At 36.5% G+C, this 17,790-nt stretch overlaps 1 protein-coding gene and 1 long non-coding RNA gene across 3 annotated transcripts; both read left to right on the forward strand.

The window, feature by feature from the left end:
- Positions 1 to 13,873: 13,873 nt before the first annotated feature.
- On the forward strand, positions 13,874 to 15,849 carry LOC112166966. Of its 2 annotated transcripts, XR_002923514.2 has the most exons (5): positions 13,874 to 14,073; positions 14,672 to 14,978; positions 15,117 to 15,153; positions 15,369 to 15,469; positions 15,566 to 15,849. It is a non-coding gene; the product is annotated as an uncharacterized LOC112166966 (long non-coding RNA). The 2 variants fall into 2 exon arrangements; XR_005800320.1 differs by having other exon boundaries at positions 14,672 to 15,153.
- Positions 15,850 to 16,395: 546 nt separating this feature from the next.
- LOC112203456 lies at positions 16,396 to 17,632 on the forward strand. The gene is made up of 4 exons (XM_024344427.2): positions 16,396 to 16,444; positions 16,548 to 16,666; positions 16,754 to 17,197; positions 17,292 to 17,632. Exons 1-3 carry the CDS (start codon positions 16,411 to 16,413, stop codon positions 16,952 to 16,954), a joined length of 354 nt encoding a protein of 117 aa, XP_024200195.1. The 5' UTR covers positions 16,396 to 16,410; the 3' UTR covers positions 16,955 to 17,197; positions 17,292 to 17,632.
- Positions 17,633 to 17,790: the final 158 nt, after the last annotated feature.

A 17,790-nucleotide genomic window follows, 5' to 3' on the forward strand; every position in this document is an offset into this window, starting at 1 on the left:
GTGTAAATAAAAACCTCATACCAACAAATTTTTAACGCATAAATAAATACGTCATATCAAAAACTTTTTTTTTTTTGTATCGAAGACTATTAAAGCTATTTTTTCACAGTTGATTATTCTAATAGCATAATATAAGTTGTTTTTTTATTTTTTATTTTTATTTTTTTATAATCACAGCTACACCAACCCCGACCTTAGTCTCTTCTTGAGAAATCCTTCCAGGACGTCTAGCTACTTCCATAAAAGAGAAAATCTCATCCACATACAAGGAAAACATAAGAAAGCAATAGTTAATATCAATGTATAATGCATACAAGATAATCAGGAATGTACTCAACTAGTTTTCCTTCAACACCTAATGCCAAAAGGGTTCTTTTCGCATTGAAGACAATACTCTTAGCTGGACGTTTTTTATATGAGACGAGGTTGTACCTTGGTAGTGTATGAACACGTCCCTATCCATAGTTTTAGGGACCTCTGTATCAAAACCAACAAGATACTTCTGAATGAGTCTTAGCCATTTAGTTGTAGCCTATTGATTATTTAAAATAACTAATGTTGTTATAAGTTCAATTCTTACTAATATTATGGAATAGAGAGGTGAAATTAATATATATACAGGGCCCTTCTAATGAGGAATCTCTTTTTTTGGTATTTTGACTCCAAACCGTCTCTATGCCAAAGTAAGCGGTTTAGACATTTAGACAACCGGTCATCGAAAAAAATAAGCTTAATCTGATCCAATCCAATCCATTTAAAGATGGTTTGGTTCGGTCGGTAAGGCGGTTTTAATCTATATAGCATTAACGTTTTGTTTACGAAAAATTCATAGTAAAATACTAAAACTCAATCTCAATAATTAAAATTTAATAATCAAAATCCAAAACTGATATTCAAAGAACAAAATCCAAAATAGTTTCAAAATGATTCACTTATTTGAGGCCTTTGGGTCTAGGATTCAATATGGTAGTATATCATTTTGAGAATCAAATTATAATTGGAGATTTAGAACTTACTTATAAAAGACTACTCACAAATATATATATATATATATATATATTATGTATATAAAATTAATTTTTTTTCCTATTATATTTAGTACATATCGATCGGTTCGGGTTTCGCAGTTTAAGTAAAAGAAAAACCAAACCAAGCCAATTCATAAATGGTTTGGTTCGGTATTGAATCAACTTTCATATTTTAACGCTAAAAAACCTTAACCATACCATATTTATCGGTTGGTTTCAACCGGTTTGGCTGGTTTGTACCGTGTTTTGCACACCCGTAGAGGAAAAATCTCCTCAAAGTGAATTTGGATGAGGAGTGGAATTCAGGTGAGGAGAAATTTCCTGAAGACGAATCTGGACAAGTAGAATTCTTGATTAAGTAATTTCAAAAAGTAACTCATTCACTTCATCTTTCTCAATTATATGGGATTGGCCTCAATTATATTAAAGTTTCAGACAAGGAGAACAAACTATTGGATTCATCATTATTATCCCCTTATAGGGAAAAGAGTCGGCAGCTCTAAAGAGATATATAACTATAATGTTTATTACTACAATTCGTACTATATGGGACATATGTCTTGGTCTGATAATTGCACTTTCGTAGACCAGTTAGGGAATTTTCAACCACCTAGAGTCTTTTTTTTTTAGGGCTAAATACTAGTTACTACCCTATGGTTTAAGTCCAAAATCAATTCAGTCCCTGAACTTCTAATGTCACACCCCAAATTTCAAATAAAGATATTCGAATCAGAAATGCAATAATTAAACCAACTCTTAAAATTACAAGAAACTTTTTTTGATGCCCCGGAAATTCATAATTATTTTCCGAGGAATTTCCGGAATCTAATTTATGGTTGTTGGACGGTTTCGTGGCTCGTGGATGGAGCGGAAGTGTTTCGGACGAATTTCTATTTGAAAGGTATGACTTTAGGGGAGGGGCTCAATGTTGACTTTTTATTTGTAGGGATTCTCCGAAAACTTCCTTCACGAAAGTTGTAGAGCGCGTCGATACGAGTTCGTGGATATGTGGAACGCGAGAATTGGAGTTCGTATGAGAAAATTATGGCCATTGGAAGAAATTTCCATTTTGGTATAAATAGAAGTTTCCCGAAGGAGAAACTTACTATTTTCATAATTTCCTTTTCCGGAAACTATTTCCTTTCTCTCTCTTCTCTCTCGTTCGCACCTTCAGTATCGAAATTATCCGGCTGACCCGACCCGAACCCGGACAATCCGACCCGACTTTTCCGGCGAATTGCGGCGGTCTCCGGCGACGAAACTTTCCAGATCAGTTCGTCTCCTCCGTTTGGTCGTCCCTGTGGTATCCTCTAGCACCGATTCTCGGTGGTGGCAGCGGTAGAAGGCGATGCAGGTTGGCGTTTTCAGACCCGGTTGGAAATCCTTGTTCCGACGTCGGCGAGGCTTCAAGTCTTCTTGGTTGAGCTCAGAGCAGCCTCGTTGATCGATCCTTGGTGGTTGTTTGGATCGATTCACGTGAAACTTCGATCAACTCAGTTGGGATTACTGTTTACGGCTTGTGAGGTAGTTTTCGATCCCTTAAGCTTGTTTTCTGACTTCGAGCTAGTTATGAGAATTCACAAGCATGCTTAGATGAAGAACTTTGATGTTGGGAGTTTTGTGAAATATTGAGTTTTGGCCGGCGGCGGTGCGCCACCGCCTGTGGCGGCGTTCCGGCGGTGTTCCGGCCATGTATGGGACTGTTTCTGGTATTATATGTCTTCTACTCGTCGATACGAGCGTTTCGATATATAATATGCAAATTTTGGAGTTCGTTTGGAATTGTTATGATTTTTGCAGTTTCATACCGATCAATTTATTCTATCTGTGAGGATTTGAGCGTCGGATCGACTTGTGGTTTGGTCACATCGATCGTGGATGTATTCCGGAGACTTTGGGAGGTCTCGGATGTGGTTTTGCCTCAATTGGCGCCACTTTGGGGGATTTTAGTTCAAAACAGGGGTTTCGGACTTAAATCGTTTGTGAATTATTACTAAGTGGAAACCGATTGTGATTAGGTACTTGACGAAGTATTTGGACGAGTTGTTGGTGATAGATTTGGTTCGGTTCTGTATTGAAGACGCAGCAGGAGTTCGAGGTGAGTAATCTCACGAAGTTCATTCACGAACGGGTTGACCTTATTGTTTTGAGAGTTATTTAGTTAACTGCAAACTATAGTTGGTATTAGTGGCCTTCCTGAGTGAATGACCACTTATATATATATTTACGTGTAATATGTATATTCTTGTGGGTTGATGAGTGAATTGAAGCAATAGGTATTGATGGGTTTCATTCTATTGTTTGGGGGCTTGACTTTTCGGGAAACATTTTGTGGGAATTGGGAATTTCTATTGTTTTGAAAAGTGTCAAGATTTGGTGTGAGTTGCTTTGATGTGATTTGAATGTTTTGATCTAACAACGACCGGGGGTCGGAAGATCTGAGAGTCACAGGTTGTGATTTCTCCTTTTGGTTTGATTTAATGTTTTGATCTGATAACCGGGGAGGTCTGATGATTGGAGGTCACGGGGTGACATCTCCTTTTGTGTGAGTTGAGTAACTTTTGGGTCCTGAGTGACCATTTTGAAAGGTTTTGATCTGACGACCTGGGAGGTCTGAGGATTTGGGGTTGCTGGGAGTAACCTCAGGCATATATATCGGGACTTCACGCCTTTGGCCGGGTTTGTGGATACGATCAGTTAGAGCTCTAGTCTGTTGCCATAGTACATCATGGGGGGTAGCGGGGAGCTATCTGATGCTCATGAGTACGTGTTTTTAAAAGGGAGTTTCGGGGATTCTTTCTTTTAAATGTCCTGGGAGGACTTGTTTATCATATTTAATTGTCAGAGTTTCAATTATTATGATTTTGTCACGGGGTGACTTGTGTTGATTTGAGAATGTGTTTTAAAAGGGAGTTTCGGGGATTCTTTCTTTTAAATGTCCTGGGAGGACTTGTGTATCATATTTAATTGTCAGAGTTTCAATTATTATGATTTTGTCACGGGGTGACTTGTGTTGATTTGAGAATGTGTTTTAAAAGGGAGTTTCGGGGATTCTTTCTTTTAAATGTCCTGGGAGGACTTGTGTATCATATTTAATTGTCAGAGTTTCAATTATTATGATTTTGTCACGGGGTGACTTGTGTTGATTTGAGAATGTGTTTTAAAAGGGAGTTTCGGGGATTCTTTCTTTTAAATGTCCTGGGAGGACTTGTTTATCATATTTAATTGTCAGAGTTTCAATTTATATGATTTGGTCACGGTGTGACCTTTATTGTTTCTTTTGGGAAAAGAATGTGCTGTTTTGGGAAAACATGGTGTGTGTTCCTTTTTACGAGTTGATGGGTTTCCTCGTTAGGCGAGTTGTGCATGTGTGGTTTTGAGTTACTCATACGGGCTTGCAAAAGCTTACCGGGTTTGTTGTGTGGCAACCCGGTACACCATTCAAACAGTGTAGGGGTTAATCCTGCAGGTTAGGAAAATCGAGGTTGAGGCAGCGCTCTTGCCGCTTTACGGTAGGAAGCCACCTTTGTGACTTTACTTTTGATAAGGACTTCCATTATATAGTTACTCTGAGCAGCGTTTACATTTTATTTTGTTGTTGACAATTTAATTCGTAAGCTTGTGTAATATATAACTCTTTGGATGCGAGTGTATATTTACTTTGAGGGTTCAGGACATCAATATGTGTGTAAGTTTAAGGGAAAAAGATTTCAGGTATTTTGTATTGATGACTGGACGTTCACGCATATATAATTATGGGGTTATATATATCGATTTTCATGTGTGTAAAATCAGGGGCGTGACACTTTTTCAGATAATTCAGAGTAATAACTACAAGTTAATAAAGAGTCGATCACTTAAGTCGAATATCACATCAACAAGTGTATACAAAACTCGAGAGATCTAATATACAAATGTACACACTCACTAGGAGCATACCAAAAACAGCAGTACGCTAACAAAATAGGTTATGAACCTAACACTGCTGCACTCCACGCCCTCGTACTCAGTCCTAGTGGTCCTCACCTGCAGGAATAACCGCTACACCATAGAATAGTGCACCGGGATTGCAAACAACAAACCCGGTAAGCTTTTTAAGCTCGTATGAGTAAACTCAATTAAAATGACTCACGTCATTCATGCTTATAATTTCTCAATTCGTGAGATAAATTAAAGCAACAACATTTAACTCCACAACACAACTAAACATCAAGTTCATATCATATCATCTCAACGACAAATCACACTCACTTCCCCTCAACATAAAGCATTTGTCAAAACGATGACCTCACAACTCATTCACAACTCACTACAAGTCTCAAACCACAACCGCACTTAGAATTGAATTAAGTAAAATCAGTAATCCCTGCATGGAAACTTAGTTCAGGAGATCACATTAAAAACAAACAATAGAAATCATATAAATCCCTGCATGGAGTTTAGTTCAGGAATTTACATTAAAACAAACAATACAAAAAGTGGTAATCCCTGCATATAACTTAGTTCAGGAGATTACATTAAAACAAACAATTCAAAAAACAGTAATCCCTGCATATAACTTAGTTCAGGAGATTACATAAAATTCAACAATTAGAAGGAAAAGGAAAATAAATGAAGAAGTCACACAACTCACACTAAAGTCAATGATCACCCATCAACTCCAAACTAAAGTCGATAGTCGATGTTCACCCATCGACTTTGACTAAAGTAGATGATCACCCATCAACTCCAAATACTCTTTTAATACAATTACATCAATCACTCACATGATGAATTGTATACCGCTACACTCATACAATTACAGCAATCACACACATGATGAATTGTATACCGCTACACTCATACAATTACATCAATCACTCACATGATGAATTGTAAACCGTTACACTCATACAATTACATCAATCACACACATGATGAATTGTATTCCCGAAAAGAGTAAATGCTTGCAATAATAATTCAATCAAATCACCATCATTACTTCACCAATGTCACACCATCCAATATATATATTCCATGTAAATATATATATATATATATATATATATATATATACGTAGTCATTCACGCAGGAATGACCACTAATACCAACTATAGTTTACAAATTAACTACTCGAAAATCATTTTATATCAAAACCATGTTTTAACTTACCCATGAACCGTTGTCGATCAAGTTCATATATTTTAAAACAAATAATCTATTTTGATAATTATGATTTTGCATACTAACAATTAAATCTACTAAATTAAACATAACTAATTTATCTACCGAAACACCGTGAGATTTACTCACCTCTAACTCTAGCTGCGTCTTCTCTAACAGCCAAGATAAATTACTGGACGTACTGCCAATCACCTAAAGCAAGTACAACCCTGATTCAGTACACGAATTAACAAAAATCATTTAATTCTGAAACTCCAGAAACACACTAAGAATCCGAAAATGACGCCAATCGAGGCGAAACTTCATCCAAGATCACCAAAGGTCTCCGGAATACTTATACGATCAATATACCAAAACTACAAGTCACTGGAACGGTCGAATCCTCGCGGATTGCAAACCGAAGATAACGCGTAAAACCGAAACCCTAGCATGCATCAACTTTCTCCAAAATGACCTTATGATATATCAAAACGACCGTATCGATGCGCAGATGAATAATATGAAAACAAAACACAAAAATAAGGCCAGATGCGCTGCTACGCACTGCCACAAGCGACGGGTCAGCGGGCGGTCAACGGTGGCGGTCAAGCCTGGTCAACCACCTCCGATGCAAAAGTCGTCAAATACAAACTTGTTCAAAATGAAGGGATGATCAACTTTCATACCTGGAGCTAAGCAAGATTCGATCTAGATCGTCCTAGATCAAGCTTGGAAGTTGAATTAATATCGGCCTTCTGATCAGGTTTCCAGATTCAACATGGGGCGTCAAAAGCTTCAAACCTTGATCTATTGCTCTACACTTCAAATCATACTGCAAGGCTTATATCGGGATAATCAGGAGGAAGAGACGATCCCAAAAATGGAATGGATAGGCCAAAGGGATACCGGAATCGGTAAAATCCGGCAGGATCCGTTTTAGGGTCTGTGGCTGCTCTGATCCCCAAGTTCTGATGGCTGCTGTAGTGATTGAGCACCAAGGGGACTAGGAGGAGGAGGAGACGAAGCCGTCTGCGGTGGTCTCGTCGTCGGCGGACGTTGGACGGAAGAGATCGAACCAGGTCGGTACACCAGGTTCAGGTCGGGTCGCGAGGGTAGGGAGGAGAGAGAACGGAGCGAATTTGGGGAAGAAAATGGGATTTTCAGAACTTTTGGGATTTATGAAAAAATCCGGAATTTTCTTATATTTATAGAAATTTCCCCAAATTTCAATCACTCATAACTTTCTCATACGAACTCCGATTTCCGCGTTCCATATGTCCACGAACTCGTATAGACACGCTCTACGACTCTCGTGAAGGAAGTTTCGGAAGAATCCAAACGTATAAAAATTCAAACTTCGTAACCCCCCTAAAACGTGCATTTCGAATAATTATCCGTCCGAAAATAATTTCACTCCACCCTCGAACCACGAATTCATACAAACAAATACTTTATTAATTTCAGGAAACATTTAGGAATTAATAACGAATTTCCGGGGTATTACATCTAATTTCATCAAAAAATTCATTCTACTATCTAAGATTGTACCTCACCAAGATTGTACATCACCACATTAAGGATTAAAATATCTGTATATACATATCTATCAAAAATTTGAAAAAGAGAGATATCGGAAATGTCGAGGATATCCGAGAAAATATATCTTTTTTGAAAGAGTCAATTTATTGGAATTACATATAAACACATATGAATGTCAACTTCATCTACATAAAAAAAAGGGCTAAATATTGATTACTACCCTGTAGTTTGGGTCCAAAATCAATTCAGTCCCTGAACTTCTAATTTCATCAAAAACACCCCTGCACTTTCAATTTTGATATAATAGGTCAAATTTGTTAGTTTTCCAATAATTGAAGTTATTTAACTTGTTAACGTGGCTCATATATGGCCTATGTTTTATGATGTAGTGTCGAGGTGGCCTGCATAGTCAATTTAGGAGTGAGTCCTACTATAAAATAAATAGTTTTTTAACAAGTAATCCAACTATAACTTGAACTCATAACAGAATATTAACGAATTGGACCTATTAGATCAAAATTGAAAGTGCAGGGGTGTAGCATTATTATTCAGTGCTATGTGGGAATCGTTTGTCCCTGATACAACTGATTAACATCATCACATGCAGCAGTGATGCACAACTCTACCAAATGTACAACCACAAATTTTAAGGTGGAGAGAGACTACTCGAGAGTAGGGACCATGAACTTAATGTTGTTTGGTTGTAAGTTGTTAGTTGATTACATAAAGATGAAAGATACGAACAAAATTTGCTAAGTATCTTTCATCTGATTGATGTAATTGTATGAGTGTAGCGGTATACAATTCATCATGTGAGTGACTGATGTAATTGTAATAAAAGAGTATTTGGAGTTGATGGGTGATCATCTACTTTAGTCAAAGTCGATGGGTGAACATCGACTATCAACTTTAGTTTGGAGTTGATGGGTGATCATTGACTTTAGTGTGAGTTGTGTGACTTCTTCATTTATTTTCCTTTTCCTTCTAATTGTTGAATTTTATGTAATCTTCTTAACTAAGTTATATGCAGGGATTACTGTCTTTTGAATTTTTTGTTTTAATGTAATCTCCTGAACTAAGTTATATGCAGGGATTACCACTTTTTGTATTGTTTGTTTTAATGTAAATTCCTGAACTAAACTCCATGCAGGGATTTATATGATTTCTATTGTTTGTTTTTAATGTGATCTCCTGAACTAAGTTTCCATGCAGGGATTACTGATTTTACTTAATTCAATTCTAAGTGCGGTTGTGGTTTGAGACTTGTAGTGAGTTGTGAATGAGTTGTGAGGTCATCGTTTTGACAAATGCTTTATATTGAGGGGAAGTGAGTGTGATTTGTCATTGAGATGATATGATATGAACTTGATGTTTGGTTGTGTTGTGGAGTTAAATGTTATTGCTTTAATTTATCTCACGAATTGAGAAATTATAAGCATGAATGACGTGAGTCATTTTAATTGAGTTTACTCATACGAGCTTAAAAAGCTTACCGGGTTTGTTGTTTGCAATCCCGGTGCACTATTCTATGGTGTAGCGGTTATTCCTGCAGGTGAGGACCACCAGGGCTGAGTACGAGGGCGTGGAGTGCAGCAGTGTTAGGTTCATAACCTATTTTGTTAGCGTACTACTGTTTTTGGTATGCTCCTAGTGAGTGTGTACATTTGTATATTAGATCTCTCGAGTTTTGTATACACTTGTTGATGTGATATTCGACTTAAGTGATCGACTCTTTATTAACTTGTAGTTATTACTCTGAATTATCTGAAAAAGTTTCTTGTAATTTTAAGAGTTGGTTTAATTATCGCATTTCTGATTCGAATATCTTTATTTGAAATTCGGGGTGTGACATTAGAAGTTCAGGGACTGAATTGATTTTGGACCTAAACCACAGGGTAGTAACTAGTATTTAGCCCTAAAAAAAAAGACTCTAGGTGGTTGAAAAGTCCCTAACTGGTCTACGAAAGTGCAATTATCAGACCAAGGCATATGTCCCATATAGTACGAATTGTAGTAATAAACATGATAGTTATATATCTGACAGGACCCCCCCCCCCCGGATTTCACCCTGAAATCCGAAGTGGCCCTGCAGGGCCCATTTTAGGGAAAGTTCTGCCAAAATTTTTGGTAGAATTCCTCCTAAGGTGGGCCCCGCAGGGCCACTTCGGATTTCAGGGTGAAATCCGGGGCGGGTCCTGTCAATATCTCTTTAGAGCTGCCAACTCTTTTCCCTATAAGGGGATAATAATGATGAATCCAATAGTTTGTTCTCCTTGTCTGAAACTTTAATATAATTGAGGCCAATCCCATATAATTGAGAAAGATGAAGTGAATAAGTTACTTTTTGAAATTACTTAATCAAGAATTCTACTTGTCCAGATTCGTCTTCAGGGAATTTCTCCTCACCTGAATTCCACTCCTCATCCAAATTCACTTTGAGGAGATTTTTCCTCTACGGGTGTGCAAAACACGGTACAAACCAGCCAAACCGGTTGAAACCAACCGATAAATATGGTTTGGTTCAGGTTTTTTAGCGTTAAAATATGAAAGCTGGTTCAATACCAAACCAAACCATTTATGAATTGGCTTGGTTTGGTTTTTCTTTTACTTAAACTGCGAAACCCGAACCGACCGATATGTACTAAATATAATAGGAAAAAAATTAATTTTATATAATATATATATATATATATATTTGTGAGTAGTTTTTTATAAGTAAGTTCTAAATCTCCAATTATAATTTGATTCTCAAAATGATATACTACCATATTGAATCCTAGACCCAAAGGCCTCAAATAAGTGAATCATTTTGAAACTATTTTGGATTTTGTTCTTTCAATATCAGTTTTGGATTTTGATTATTAAATTTTTATTATTGAGATTGAGTTTTAGTATTTTACTATGAATTTTTCGTAAACAAAACATTAATGCTATATAGATTAAAACCGCCTTACCGACCGAACCAAACCATCTTTAAATGGATCGGATTAAGCTTTTTTTTTTTATGACCGGTTGTCTAAATGTCTAAACCGCTTACTTTGGCATAGAGACGGTTTGGAGTCAAAACTGATCCAATCCAATCCGCGTGCAGCCCTATTTTCCTCACCCATATTCTCCTTGAGGAGATCTCTCCTACACAGATTTGCATTTAGAGAATTACTTCTCAGTTCTCACGTAGAATCACCTTGAAGGTATTTCTCTTCACCTAGATTCGCCTTGAGAGGATTTCTCCTCAGCCAGATTCCCCTTGAAGTCTTCAAGATCTCTCTTCACACAAATTTGCATTTAGAGAATTAATGAGTTTTTTCTACTTTTTGTTTTTTTTTATTATCAAACTTTACATATATTTCTTCATTTTATCGGTGATATATCCCAAATATCTAATATATCGGGGATATTTGACGATGTAGAAGAAATTTCGTAGAAACAGTAGAAGATAAGATATTTCCCCCCTAAGATATATCGGTTCCTCCAAAAAAGAAGATATCAGGGAATATATCGAAAATATCACAGATATTTCAATCCTTGCACCAATTCTGTAAATTTTATAATCTCCATATCTGTCTTACTTGAATGTGGCAATTAAAACGGCAATTTAATTATAAAAAAAAATAATATGTGACATTAGTGCAGAAAAAAAACAATGCCAACTACCAGTATTGCTATCCTACATAACAAACGCAAAAGGATTCCTACATATGTCACATGCGATCTATTGTCTAGTAGTAGCTGGGTCTTCATCACTTGTTGTATAAATAGTCACTTACCGTGCGTGAATACGTACACGAGTTATTACCTTGATCTTCTCTTGTGAATTTTCTTCTTGGTATCAGATCTTCAAACTTAAGAGCCTCAGATCCTCATCATTTTCAGGTCGTTAGAACCAGTGAATTAAAAAGCGCGCCTCAAGACGCGCCTGAGGCGCAAAAAGCCATATTCTGGCCTGAAAATGAGTGTGCGTAAGGGGCTAGGCGACGACGCTGGTGAGGCGTTCTCAAAGGCGTGAAAGGCGTGGAAGGCTTCCTCCAAGGCGCGAAAGGCGTACGCGCAGAAAAAAATGGGAAGTGACATCGTTTTGAAACAGAATGGGTTTAAAGCTGTCTAGGTCGCGACTGCTACCCCGATTTCGATTTCAGCCCCGATTTTAGCCCTCTGCCCCTCTCTGTTCGCAAATTCGATCCCGAAGTCCCTAACCCAGAGTTCGAGTTAGGAGTTCGAGTTAGGAGTGAGATTTCCGCCCGATTTCAGCCCTCTGCCCCTCTCTACGCAGCAGTCAATTTGAGCTTGATTGGAGGTCGATTCGGAACAAGACATTTGAACTTCTGAAGGTATGATTCATGATTTCCCGTCTATATTTACAGATTTTGTGATCCCATTGACTCTGTTCTGGATCCCGTCTATATTTGCCATTTGAACTGGGTTTACTATATTGAGGAAGATGATTAGCTGATTAATTGTTAATTGATATATGATTATCTCTTGTGTTAATTGATATATGATTAGCTGTTAATTGTTAATTGATAGCAGCAGGAAGATAGGAGATTTTGATTGTCTCTTGTGTATGAGTCAAGTACTCATTTTGAGCTGCAGGGGAGAGAGATCAAAATGGGAGATTTTTTCTTTTCTTTGTGGAGAAGTAATCTCAGAGTGGGGATTAACCCAAGGCAGTGGTCCACAAAATACTTTAGCTGTAGTATGTAGATGTGAATATATTGCGAATACAACCCACACATATAACATTTAATTAGATCCAGAAAATACGACGTGGTGGTATGAACTATGAACTATATAAGTAGTTTCTTTAGTTCCATGCAGCATGTTTATTTGGATCTAGGATCAGCTCAGTGCATTCAGTACTTCTACTCAGGCCAACTCATTGTAAGGTTGGATGCGAATGTGAAACCCTTCTTTTGGAACAGGATTCAAACCGCCTGCAATTTTGGCCTTTGTATTTGTCACTTCCCATTTGTATCTTGTAACGACGTGATGGAGGAAACACATAAGTTGAAGTCGAGCATATTCTTTTCCTGGACAGAGTCGACACTACTAGAGAAAACCCATTTAGAGACAAATCTTTTCGGGACGGACTAATTTTTCGTCCCCCAAACACATGATTAGAGACAAAAAAAATTATTTTGTCCCTAAAAGTTTTGTTTTTCAAAACTCTCCGTTTGACCTATTTAGAGACAAATAAGCTTCAATTAGAGACAAAAAATATTTGTCCCAAAATTTAATTGGAGATGAAATTTAATTTTGTCTCTTATGCGTTTGAGATTTTACAAATAATTGGTAAAATTTAAGTGTTGCACCAAATTTCAAATTTTGGATGAAAAGAATTAGGGGAGAAAAATTTCCTCCCTTATTTCATTAGCAGATTTTTTTATTATTTTTTATTTTTTTAACTTTTCATCTAGACAAGTTACTTCTTATTATAACCGGTTCATTATTAATGAAGTTCTTCTTAATCAAAAAAAAAATAAAAAAAACCTTTTTGGCGAAAATAAATAGTGTCTAGCAACTGACTGAGATTGAAACAATGTAGTTTCGATCTCACATATATTTAGCCTATCCATTTATCTTAGTTCTTCGAACTATTCGACGATCACTGCTCTGCGACTTCCCCATATCTTAGCCTCCAAACACCAATACCTCCCAGCAGCAGTGTCTCTTGTCATGCAATCCCTCTCATCTATCTCGCCTCTCTTAGTTTCTCTTCTCCTCATTTACTACCCTAAATCTCGAATTAGGGTTTTCAATGTTGCATAATTTCAATCTTTTTTAGTTTTTGTACTGCTAATATTTGTTTGTTGATATCGTAGTAAGGTTAGAGGCTCGACTAGAAGACAATTGCATTGCTGACTACTAGTAAGAATCTAAGAGAACTTTTTTGAAAATCCGAATTCTAGATCATCTTTTATATGAAAAGAGTTTAGTGTATTAGGATTCTTTTATTTTAATTATTTTATCTATTAAAAAATTAAATGTTTGTTAGCCAAAGTATAATTTTTTACGTAAATACCCCTTATATAGATACTAGGAAAACCACCTTAATAAAAAAGGATAAACAAGTAAAATTACAAATAAAAAAATAGATATATTTTGATCTTTGTAAATATTTTTTTGAGAAATTTTATTAAAAGTAATAAGGATAGAAGGATAGAAATCTCTTTAGGTAAAACAAACGTCAATATCTCTTTCTCTCTCGCCGTCTGTCTCTCCTCGACGACATGAACGATGACAGTAGCTCTTGTCTCTCCTCTCACCAGCACCGGCAGCACTTTGCAGTCCCAATCCCAACATCTCTCTCTTCTCTCCTCCAATCTGTCCCTCTCTCTCTCCCCTTCGATCGGTGAAAACTCGGAAGTAAGTCTCTCTCTCCTTCTCTCAAACCTCTGATATGTCTACCGGAGTTTCTGTTCATTTAATCTTGAATATGGTGAATTGAATTCTGGGCCTTTTCAAATTGAATGAATATATGGTGAATTGTTGATTATTATTCCCCCTTTTTGTTGATTATCTGATTCAAATTAAATGAAATGTTATTGTTTGAATTGGTGATTGTTTGAATATCATTTTGTTTCGATTCGACAGTGTAAATAATTGAAGCATAAATATTTGAGTGTGGTAACGTTTCTCAGAGATACCAATTGAGGTTTAGGCTGTAATACTATAAATGTCTAATACACTAATATGAGTGATATCAAATATTCTTATTGGCTTCTATCTTGTGGTGGAGTAGTCGAGTAGGTCCTGTACTTGGGATAATGGGGATAATGTTTTGGTAATGATTAATGAATCAAAGAATCAAAAATCTGTGGATGCAGAATGCTTAGTTTTCATTGTCTTCTTGAAACCATTTATACAATACTACACTCGTGAAACTGTGGATATGTGGAAAATGATTATGATTGTAAGAAACCGTGCAATGATTATAAATTCATGATTATGTTTGATATATTAGGGAAATGGCTTGCACCTCATCTTCTGAAAGGAGCTTGAGTTCGATGGAGAGCGAGACTCGAAAGGACATGGACATGGATATTAGGGAATGGCTTGCACCTCATCTTCTTAAATTTCCAGAATTCTTCCAGTCTTCATCTAGTCTATAGTACTGTTCTAGACTTTAGTTTATTATAAATGTTTTGGCATTTCTAATAGTCTTCAGGAGTTCTTTTTGAAGACTATCGTGAGGCTGTTTCTCAAAACAATGAACCTTGGTCTCTTATCGGAGATTTCAATAATATTTGCGAACTGAGGAGAAAATTGGGGTAACTCCCCTTTTAATTGTTATATGCATAATATCTGTTCTGGAAATTGGTCTCTTGGCATTTACTTTTATTATTTTTTCTCAGGTGGACTCTTTTCTCTCTTGTATTAACAGTATTATACATGTTTGCTTCATGCAGGATTAACAGAGTCTACAAGTTGTCTTTCTTTAATAAGGTAATAATAATGTAAAACTCTGATTATTACTGGTACAAATTAAATATACTTGTTTGACAAGCTTACACTGCAGTTTGGTACTATACAAGTTATTTTTGCTGTGTCATTTAGATTTCAAAATGAATTCGCTTATAATAGTTGTTTTCTATAATGGCCATTTGACATCAGAAAAAGCTTAACTTAGCTTCCTATTTGTGGCGTTTCTGTATTTGCAGGTTATTAAAGAAAGACAAGGATGCATTCATTAAAATTTCTGCAGCGGGAATTAAATGCCGTTGAGAAGGACAAGGATGCATTCATTGAGGACTTTTATAAGGTGAGTTTCTTCCTCGTTTTCTCTGGGCATTTGATATGTTATTAAAGTTCTATGCATTCATGAAATCCTGATTCTTTGCAATCAAAATATGTTAAGGAGGACTACAATGACATGGTGGATGGAAGGCAAAGATGGTTAGGACTAACTCTGGAGAGCAGAAGTGGGGCCTCTTCATTGCCAAGAATAAATGGTTATTATACGTCAAGTTTTGCATATGCAGATGCAAAATTGTACTCGAGTTAGATATGCATTTCAGATAAACATTGTATTCAGTTGATGATGTGTTGTGCTTTAGACGGTCTTATCTTAAACTATGTCGATGTCCTATTAATGTTTGAACTTTTGCCATCTATAATAATGGAATTGGGGTTTGTTTTTGCTCATTTGTATTTGAATCTGTGTCAAATTCAGTATTTGCCTGTTTTAATCGTCTCCTATTCGTCTGATAGGCACCATTAAATTTGAAAACAATTTAAAATTTGAAAATAAAATGCGACGGAATGAGTTTCGTCCCTTATTCATCTGATTGGCGCCATTTATAGCTAATTTTCCCGCCAACCTAAATGAGAATGAGGGATGAAATTTTGTTGAATAGGGGACAATTTTAATTTCTTCTCCAAATGCATTAGGAGACGGAATTTATCAGCCGTTGCCTTTAATAATTAGGGACGAGCATTAGGAGACGACTTTAGCCACAAAATGATTTTGTCTCAAATTTTTTTTTGGGATGAATTCTCAGCTTTTAGAGACAAACTGATTTTGTCCCTGAATGAGTTTTCTCTAGTAGTGCGAGGACCGCTTCCGAATGGGATATTTGAGTAAGCTGGAGCGGCCTTTCCATTCTCAAACCTGCTCGGATCAAACTCTTCTGGTGCTGGAAAATGCTCTGCAATTTTATTCGTGCTGCTGGAGGTTAGTTACTCGGTAAGTTTGGAAGTGAAATGGCCTTGTCTACTAGGAAGAAGCGATCACCCGGTTAGTTACTATTAGTTGTTTAACTTATAATTCTTTAAATGCAACTTTACTAAATGCCAATATGATTTTGATTTATTAATATACACTAATTTTATGTTCTTAGTGTTTTGGTGGGAAAAATATGGGACACAGACACCGGAGTTGATGACTTTTGCTATTCAAGTCCTTTCCCTTACTTGTAGTGCATCGGGGTGTGAGAGGAATTGGAGCACTTTTGAAATGGTAAGTTTTCTATCACTTCTAAGTTGAATTGTTAATGCTAATAGTTGCTAGCCTATTGAATTGTTGCATTTTGTATGTTGATTGTAGATTCACACCAAAAAGAGGAATAGGCTTGAGCATAAGAGGTTGCATGCTTTGGTCTATGTGAAATACAATGTTGCTCTAAGAGATAGGACTAAGAAAAGAAATGCCACAATGATCGATCCTATTGTTGTGGAAGAAATTGAATCCGATGATGAATGGATAACGGAGATAGAGGATCCGGTTCTTCCTACTGATCATAATTGACTGATCATAATTGGCTTGAGGATAGAATAGAAGATCTAACATTGAATGATGAGGCGGTAAGGAATGTGCCAATCGGTACATACCAAAGTACCCTAATAGATAGAGAGCCTACTCCTCGTGAGGCTTCACCTCCTCTTGAGGCTTCTCCTCCTCGTGAGGCTTCTCCTCCCCGTGAGCCTACTCCTTCTCTTGATGAGCCTATTGTTTTATACAAAAGGAAATCTAGTCAAGCACCAAGTTCAAGTAAGAAATGTCTATGTTCTTGTAATTGTGCAAGTAATGTCTAGCAAATAATTTCTTATCTTCATCTTTAATTGTCCATCTCATTATTGTATAGGTAGAAGAAAGCTTCCAAGGAAATCAATGCGTCTTGAAGACATTGCGGATGATGATATTAGAATTAATCCATATGAAGATACTAATCCTCTCTTTGAGTACCAAGATGATGATAGTGATGGTGATGATAGTGATGGTGGTGATAGTTTGGATTGTGATTTTCTAGTTGATGAGGATGATGATTTCCAAGCATGAAGTAGATTTCAACATTTGTTCTTGATCTTTGGTGTTTGAAGTTTGAACTTTAAATCCTTGATTTCATTTTATGTTGGTAATTTTGTTGAATCATATGCTTCTAGTACTTAATTTATGGTGAGTAAATGACAATTAATAGTGTTCTTTTGGTTACTCTTAATGTGGTATGTATAAGAGTAGAAATTAGTCAAATTACATGAATATATGTGATTTATACGAAAGGCTTACGCCTTATGCGCCTTATGCCTAAAGGCTGCAAGGCTCTCACGAAAACGCCTCGGGTACGCCTTCAGCGTTTTAAAACA

Source organism: Rosa chinensis, chromosome 5, assembly GCF_002994745.2.
Source record: "Rosa chinensis cultivar Old Blush chromosome 5, RchiOBHm-V2, whole genome shotgun sequence".
NCBI classification, from domain to species: Eukaryota; Viridiplantae; Streptophyta; class Magnoliopsida; order Rosales; family Rosaceae; genus Rosa; species Rosa chinensis.

Bases quoted from the DNA above. Each gene is read 5' to 3' on its own strand.
- LOC112203456 (XM_024344427.2), top strand. From the start codon at position 16,411: ATGGCCTTGTCTACTAGGAAGAAGCGATCACCCG. The intron at 16,445-16,547 runs GTTAGTTACTAT...TTATGTTCTTAG, and splicing joins TAGGAAGAAGCGATCACCCG to TGTTTTGGTGGGAAAAATAT. The intron at 16,667-16,753 runs GTAAGTTTTCTA...TGTTGATTGTAG, and splicing joins ATTGGAGCACTTTTGAAATG to ATTCACACCAAAAAGAGGAA.